The following is an 8,947-nucleotide window of genomic DNA, read 5'->3' on the forward strand; positions in this document are numbered from 1 at the left end:
AATAGGTAACAGGAGATTGAAGAAGAAAGGGATTAGAAACCCATTATAGGAGAGGTAGTTTTAAACCTTTCTTCATATCATAGAAGCTTCCCCTACAAAAGCATGTGTAAATGGGATGGGACTCAAACTTATATCCCTGTTTTCATAAAGAGACCCTCATCATCCTTAGCACAGTAGTCATAGTAAGAATGCATTTTCTTGGATCACAAACTGCATATTCACTTAATGCCAACTGAAGATAAAGAAATCCAATTGAAAGGCCTGTATTTTATACTTAATCTGATTGATATACAGAACCTACAGAGGGGGTCAACTTTTCCCACTGAACAGTTGCAGGATTCTAGAATGCTGCCTACCTGACATAAGCCAAACAAAATAAAGCTAGAGCAAGTGCAATAAGAACAACTTTCCTCCTTTCCCTCCCATCCCTGACAGTTTTAAAGTACTCATAATTACTAGCTAGAATATGTACTACTAAATCACTATACAAAATTGTGTACATAAGCAAAAGTAGCAAATCTTGTACATGTATCAAGTTTTATGAAAGTGTATTAATATTCACTTCCCAGCACAGCTGTTTTGGAGTTCTCTTTGCAAGAATTACTAAAAACCCACACTACCATGTGACTTCAAAATGTCACCATATTTTCATTATGTGACATTTTGCTGCACAAATACCTTCATTTTACTCAAATAAGAACTTTATCTGTTCAAGAAAATAAATGTTTTATTTAAATAATTGCTGATCTGGATCTTCTTGTATAAAAATAAATTCCTCCAAGGGGTTCTGATGATTAGCTGGCCAACAGCTTCTTTCACATGTGTAAACTATAACTGTTCCAAATTCCACTGATAGATCTGAAAAAAGTAATATTTAAGAGTTTACAACATGTACTGTATTAGTGGTTAACATATTAAAAGGCAGGTGTTTATAACTGCATTCACAAAAATGTATAAGCAGTATACGCAACAAATAGCTATTTACATACCTAATAGGTCATTTGTTCATGTGCAGTTCTAAAAGTATAGCCCTTTCTCCACAGGTAATTAAAATATCTATTTACAGTGGGGCGGACAGGTAGACTGGTACAATTTTAAACAACTTTGGGATGCTAATTAGTGTCCCAATCTGGCAAACACTTGTGCACATGCTCAACAGCATGTGAGAAGTCCTAATGACTTAATTATAATTGTCTTGTAAGCATATGATGGGGTAAGGGGGCACTGGCAGTAGCTAGGCAAAAGGACTACTCACATGCCTAAAGGTAAGCAAATGTGTAAGTGTTTACAGGATACTGGACTTAAGTGCTAAGTTTCTGGACCCTAAAAAGTTCTTTGACATTATTAAAAAAAACCAAATTATCTACAACTCACATTCCACTTCATTCATTCCAGATTTCAAATACTAATGATAGGCTGAGAGATATTAATAATTCAGTATCTAAAAGAAAGTTGGACCCCAGAAGCCCAAGAAGGTTTGCTTAAGATTGAATTGTGTTTAAGGAAAAACTATATCGTTTTGGTTATACCTGTTTGTCACCTATGCTGCAGAAATGTTCCATTGCTTCATAAAACTTAATTTGAATGTTAATCATTCTGTAATACATACATAATTACACAGTATCTCACCTGTCGGATGCCTCTAAAATATAATTATTTTCTAATGTGAGAATGTATATTTCATTATCCACCTCATGTACAAAACAGCATACAGTAATTTAGAAATGAGATTTTCTCTTTCAGTTACAATACAAAATATTACTGTAATAGTTATAAAATTCAGATGGAAGTTTGATTTTTAAGTTATCAATCCTTTGACTGAAATTCACAAAGAACTTTAAGCAGTATGTTAGAGGCCTACCTTAAAATTTATTGCAATTAAAAAAAAAAAAAAAAAAAGAGTGGGTCAAATTCTGTTCTCTCACATTTGTATCAACCACTGTGGCTTCAGTGAGTCAGTGAGGTTGAACGGGTATAACACAAAGAATATAGTTCAGTATGTATTTGGGAAATCACAATCCAATTTGCCTGGAACATCTTTACCATAATCTGCAATGTAGAAGGTTGGTTTCAGTGAAGCCTAAATGATCAGTGTTCTGAACTACATTTTGATATAAATACATAATAAATCAGGGTTTTGTTTAGTAACTAAACCCTCCTCACCACAAATATGGTTAACTTTTAGGGCTTGTCTACACTTGCTGTGCTGCTGTAGAGTTTAGTGAAGATGCTACCTATGCTGACAGAAGAGCTTCTCCTGTACTCCACCTCCCTGAGAAGCAGTAACTATGACGATGGAGAAGCCTTCCCATGGGCATAGCACTGTCTACCCTGGGAGTTTGGTTAGCATAACTGTTGCTCTGGGGTGTGGATTTTCCACACCATGGAGTGACATAGTTATACCAACACAAGTTAGTAGTGTAGACTAGGGTTTAATCTCCTTAGCAAACATTGAGTACTTTGTCACTTCAAGGTTTTAAAGAAAACCTTCTGAAATTTTTAAATCAACAAATTAAAGCTTCTTGTGTGGAGCTGCAGTCTTGTTTGTGATGAAACAGAATTTTAACATATTTATTCAGCTCTCAAGTCTTCAGTTTGGACTAGCATTACACGTTAATTACTATTCAGGGACAAGGAGTTTTCTAGACTTCTCTTATTGGAAAGGCACTAAGAAAAATATGAGGCTTTGATCAAACAGTCCCAGAAAATAGGAACAAAACGGGAATGGGAATGTTGCTTCTCATTAAAAGGAAACTGAACAGCTAAAAATCGAACAACAGTGAGTCTTGTACAAGATACTGTCCTCACAAGACCCCAAAAGCACTGAGTACAACCTAACAGAAGGCTACCTTCAATATTAGTTGGCTTCTTGATTGGCTTAATGGTATTAAAAATAGTTATAATTTCATTCACTGTGTACATTTTGCAAGAAGCAGCCTAAATTCCAGTACGCTATAATCATAAATCAACCAGCAGATTGACTAGTATTCAGTTAAAGCAACAAAAGATTTAACCTGCATCAACACTCTTCAGCATGCTGACCAGTGCTGGCATAAGTTGAAATTCAAAGACTCTGTTACTTCCACAGCTGTTGCAGACTGGAACCATTTTATTAATGTTGGATGAAAGACATGTTATAAATAAAGGCTGGCCACCCCAGGAGTATCTAGAGAAGAAAAAGACCCCTTATTTACATTTTTTGCAACTAAATCTCATTGACTCAGACACATGACAATGTCACATAAGTAATTAGGATTCTAAATCTAAGAGGCTGCTTGCCATACAAATAGGCAAAGATTCTGATTCCTGCTGATGCCCTAAGTTTTAGAAGTATTCATTCATTATTAACAAAAGGTTAAAGTGGGGGAAAAGACTTAGAGGGTCATACGAGAGAGCTGGATGAGATAAAGAATGCAGCCTCCCAATATTTAAAAGAAGACAGAAGCCACTGACTGGTGCCTGTAAGATGTGCAGTACGCTGAACTCTCACTAAATGCAGTTGTGCAATTCCAGTTCACTGGGAACAGAGGGTTCTTAACACCTTGCAATACTGTGGTCCATTACAGTAAAGCACAACATTTCTGGTACAACAGATCCCTCATCTCCCAAGAACCATTGTTAAAAGGTAGCTTCTGCTTCAATGCAACATGTGGGATACAGTTCTGCACCTCTGAGAAGCACAGCACAGAAATCGTAGTCCAAAGGTAAAGAAACTAAGGTGCGCCTCTCCATTTCTGGGCTGCTCTGGGGGCTGGGATGGAGTTACAACAGCTGAGTATCAGCTGCCCCAGGGACAGCAATGCTGCTCAGGCTCTCCAATGATCTGTGGACTAAGGTTTCTACCACAAGCCCTGTTCCTGCGCGCGCATGCGCGCACACTCCCTCCCCCCCAGAGTCTCAGTAGTTGTCTTTGTCTTCCTCAGTTCTCCCTTACCAAATCCAGGGCTCTTTGCTCCTCCAACCATTTTTATTGGCATAAAGGAGTCAGAACAGGGGTGAGAATCTCACCTGTTCTGAACACAGTGTGTTTCTGTCATCTATACTGTATCACACACACACCACACTTAGCAACTCTTACAAATTAAAATAATTTTAAAAACATTACATTTTCAGTGATGTCAAATCAAAGACTTGTTCATTCTCTGACACAAATGACTGACATTGCACCCCCACCAAAAACATGTTTAGATTATCAAAATACCTTAGAATTTGTTCATGACAGGAAGAAATTCTCTTCATAAATTTATGGAACACATGGTCCCTATTTTTGCCTTCACTCTTTTCATACTTCTCATTATCACCTTCACCTACAAAACTAGACAAATAAGGGGGAAATTTTGCCAATAAGGCGCACAGTACAGTATACATGTTCAAAAATAAGTATGGTTACTCTGAGGAAAAACACACTTGAAGTTTCTTGTTATATTACCCATAATTAAATGACACCTGTTTCTTAAATTAGAGGCAACCCTTTATTAAAGTGTAATTGATCAGTTTGGTCCTGATTCATAGATATTCACTGGCTCACAATCATTAAAGCTATTTCTAACTAACCTGTAATATAATGCATGAAATCAAATCCACCACATATTTGTTTATATCTAGTGTCATTCCCTTCTGTGATCTCTCAAAGCCCTTCCAGTTTTTAATTTTGGTATTGTTTTTATTTATTCCCAATACAAAATTATAAGTCCTCTAACATACTCTTTCAAGAAGGTCCATTCAACTGAACAGGAAAACTACTTCAGAGAAGCATGTATGTATATCCTGCAAGTGATATCATCTTTCATACTGAAGTACCAGATTGAGCCCCCACTTTTCTGTTGTGGGAGCCTATTTTACATTCTAATGGAGTGGCAATTGTTCCTGGTATAAGTGGTCAACTACACAAGTGTTCTAGCAGCATACAGTAACTCTAATGCCCAAAATCTATTTTTCAGACTACTTCCTTCATAAAGTCTCTGTGGGTCCATCTCTCATAGTCATCCAATCCCCTACTCAAATCCACAGGAAAAGGAAGTTTCAATACTAACCTAGGAAACTACAAGTATACTGGACATAATCCATACATGAAATATAATTAACTGTTAATATATAATTAAGATAGCATAAAATTGACTGATGCTCTAATGATTTAAAACCTGAATAGTGATTTAACAAATTTGGAAGAGGTCAGCAGACAGGAGCTCATCAAATGGTCTTCATTTAACAACACAGACTATAAGCCTATTCTCACCTTTCTGACATCAACTGTTCCAAATCAATGCCCTCCCTCTGCTGATATTCCTTTAAAAGTTTGTGTGCATGATCTGTATCAAGGTAGCCAGTGTAGTCTTCCTCATCCACAACACTGATGTAATAGGACTGGAATCTGGGACAAGAGGTAGGCATTACTATCCCATCTCCACATGGTACTGGCCTATGTAAGGAATCAGAGATATCTGTAGTTTCTGACAGGCTAAGTCCTTGAAATTGAGATGCACACTCTGTGGCTGTGGACAAGGAGGAACTGCTCACTGTGTTTAAGCCAAGTAGGTGACTGGTGGTTCGCACAGGACATTCTGTTTCATCACAAATTCCCCAGTCATCTGCTCCATCGCACCAATCCTTTGTTGCAAAGTTATTCTCTTGTTTCTGAGAATAAAAAGGACAATTTTCAAGCGCTGTGTCCCTGAGATATTTCACACATATTTTTATTGACACAAATGAAGGAACTAAGTTTCTCAATTTAATGCTTAATTTAATTTTTCCCCCAATGCTAGATAGTGACCCTAAAACTGCCCAAAACAAAGAGAAACATGCAAAACAAGTGTATAACATGCAAAGATTTATCTGTGGAATAAGATATATTATAAAACTTTAAATATTTAAAAGTTGAATTCTTGTGGCAGGTGGAACAAAGGTAGGACTTACTACATAATTATGGTTCACCATTTCTGTCAAAAAAAACAAATGAACAATCTGCTTCATTTATTGCCAACTCAAATTAATCAATAACTGTACAAACAGATTTCAAGTCTATCAGTACAAAAACTATAGATTTTTTATTCTCACCCACCCATAGTTAAACAAAAAAAGTTGTAATAGGGAAAAAAAATCTCAGCTGTGAAGTAACTATACATTTTGTTTGAGGTTCCTAAATATTACACTCTATATATCGCACTTAAAAAGAAATCATACTTGCAAGTAATACCTGCTTTAATTTGCAATCTTGTGTTTCTTTTCCTTGCATCTCCAAATACTGGGAGCGTAACACTTTCCAGCTAAAGTGAAAAATAAGAAAGTGACACATAAGAAAAACAAGTAATTAACGTGATAAAGGCAAAAGAAGATAACAGGATTCATTTTTTGTATTACAGTAGCACCCTCCCCCACCCAGGAGGCTCAGAAAAGAAACGTAAACCGTATACATACCTTTCTGATTTTCCCCAGCAGCCTTTCACAGCACAAGCAAATACATTAATGACACGGTGGAATAGTGAGCCTTCAAGGGGGCAATATATCTGCACTATGTGCATCAGGATGGCACCGCAGATCCCACAAGAAGGATAAGTCATAGTTACTGAAGGGGCACAATTCTAGGAGACACAAAACAGTGACCTTGATTAAGGATGATTTCAAGATGCACTCCACAGTGTTATTTAATGAACTGAGACCTGCTAAGGCAGGGATATGAGAGGGAGATATAAAATTATGGTATGGAGAAAGTGCATGTGGAAGTGTTATTTACCCCTTCACGTAACACACGAACCAAAGGTCACCCAATGACCTTAACAGGCCGCAGGTTTAAAACAAACATAAGGAAGTAATTCTTCACACAACACACAGTCAACCTGTGGAACTCATTGTGAGAGGAAGTTGTAAAGGTCAAAAGAATAACTGGGTTCAAAGAAGAATTAGGTAAGTTCATGGAGAATAAGTCCATCAGTGACTATTATTAGCCAAAATGGTCAGGGGCGCAACCCCATGCTCTGGGTATCCCTAACTTTCTGACAGCCAGAAGCTGAGACTGGACAACAGAGGATGGATTACTCAGTAAGTGCCCTACTCTGTTCACTTCCCTCAGACACATCTGGCACTGGCCACTGTGGGAAGCTGGGCTAGGTAGCCCAGAGGTCTGACCCACTATGGCCTGACTTAACGTGGCTATGCAAAAACCCTTCAAATACCAGCCCGTGCTGCCAGCCAGGCCGAGACAGGGGCCAGGCGCATCTCGGAGAACTGAGCATGTACAATCACTGGAGAAAGCTGGGGTCTCCAGCAGCCTTTTGACATCCCCGGCTAAGCTCGTCACAGCGAACTTGAGGCTCAGCTCCTGCGGCGAGCCGGGCGGGCAGAGGCCGGTGCGTGCCGCGGGCTCACGGGGACTCGCCCCAGGCAGAGGTAAGTGCAGGCTCCGGGGGTAAAACTCCAGCAGCGTTGGCGCTGAGCCGCTGCCCGGCAGGGGCCGCCGCGCGCTGGATGTTACCGGCGGTTCGCTCTGCTGTTGCGCTACGAAGCCGCCCGAGCCTCCACCGCCCGCGCCTCCACCGCCCGCAGCGACCCGGGCTGGCCCCGGCAGTGGCCGCTCCGCTACCGGCCCGCGAGCCCGCCCTCCCCTGTCGGGCACCCGCGGCCCCCTTACCGGGGAGCCGCCCAGCTTGCTGGTGGCCCACGACGGCGGCTGCAGGCTGTCCCGGCCGGGGTGCGGGATGGCGGCGTCGCGGAGACCCAGCAGCACGCGGGGCCCCGGAGGGCGGCAGGCAGAGGCGGCCATGCCGGCCTGCGGGAAAGGGGGACCCGAGCACGTCGTGCCACGTGACTAAGGCAGCCGAGAGGGGACAAATGCAGGCAAGGGAACGTTCCTCCCCAGAGTCGGAGCGCCGGGTTGGGGATTGCGCGAAGCCGCCCTCCGGCTCGCTCCCGGCAGCCCGTGTGCGGCGGGCGCAGGCCGCTCGGCGGCTGCTGCAGTAATCCGGGGGGTGGGGGCCGTGCGCACCTTGGATTGGCGGGCGCGCCTGGCCGGCTGATGGGGCCTGCGGCCCCGCCCCGCGGGCTGCCCGCTCCGCGCTGTCTGCGGCGTGCTGCCGAATAGACTGCCCCCTCCTGGCCAGCCCCGCAACGCTGCTGCCCGGGGCTCCGTCTCCGCCCACCGCCTGCAGGGACCCAAGGCCGCCCTGCCGCTGCGCTGACATGCGCTCCCTGTCGGGCTGCAAGTGAGATTTTCGTCAGAGGAGGCGGAGGGGTCAGTGGATCTACCACAGGGAGGGTAAATGCCTCCCTTGCAGCTGTGTCAGTCCCAGGCTATTAGAGAGGCGAGGTGGGTGAGGGAATGGGGTTGTCATTGTCAGCTCTATGATTGCAGGAAACCCACCATCCTCGCCCCACCCCTGCTCACTCCACCCCCCCGTCCTCTGTTGCTTGCTCTCCCCCACCCTGGCTCACTCGCTCTGGGCTGGGGCAGGAGGTTGGGGGGCAGGAGGGAGTGTGGGCTCTGGGGTAGGGGTTTGAGGTGCAGGAGAGGGCTCTGGGCTGTGGCCAAGGGTTTGGAGTGTGGGAGCGGGCTCAGGGCAGGGGCACGGGGTTGGGGGGCAGGCCCAGGAGGAAGGTTAGGTGTGGGAGGGGGCTCAGGGCTGGGGCAAAGAGTTGGGTGTGAGAGAGGGTTTAGAGTGTGGGCGGCGCTCAGGCAGCTCCCGGAGGCGGTGGCATGTCACTCCTAGGCAAAGGGGCAGCCAGGGGGCTCTGTGCATTCCCACACCCCCAGGCACCGCCCCTGCAGCTCCCATTGGCTGTGGTTCCCGGCCAGTGGGAGCTGCGGAGCCGGCGCTCAGGGTGGTACCTGTGCTGTGGGCAGGGGCAGCATGTGAAGCCCCCCTGGCTGCCCCTGCGCTTAGGAGCCGGTGGGACATGCAGGCCCCTTCCAGGAGCCCCTTTCAGTGTCCCTTTTCAACCGGGCGTGCCAGTCGAA

The 8,947-nt window shown here is 43.9% G+C and overlaps 1 protein-coding gene across 1 annotated transcript; it reads right to left on the reverse strand.

The window, feature by feature from the left end:
* Nucleotides 1-727: 727 nt before the first annotated feature.
* PDCD2L (programmed cell death 2 like) lies at nucleotides 728-7,792 on the reverse strand. Its single transcript, XM_074968774.1, has 7 exons — nucleotides 7,625-7,792; nucleotides 6,415-6,578; nucleotides 6,194-6,263; nucleotides 5,237-5,634; nucleotides 4,202-4,315; nucleotides 3,015-3,166; nucleotides 728-858 (listed from the first exon to the last, which is right to left on the reverse strand). Exons 1-7 carry the CDS (start codon nucleotides 7,754-7,756, stop codon nucleotides 728-730), a joined length of 1,161 nt encoding a protein of 386 aa, XP_074824875.1. The 5' UTR covers nucleotides 7,757-7,792.
* Nucleotides 7,793-8,947: the final 1,155 nt, after the last annotated feature.

Source organism: Natator depressus, chromosome 12, assembly GCF_965152275.1.
Source record: "Natator depressus isolate rNatDep1 chromosome 12, rNatDep2.hap1, whole genome shotgun sequence".
NCBI classification, from domain to species: domain Eukaryota; kingdom Metazoa; phylum Chordata; order Testudines; family Cheloniidae; genus Natator; species Natator depressus.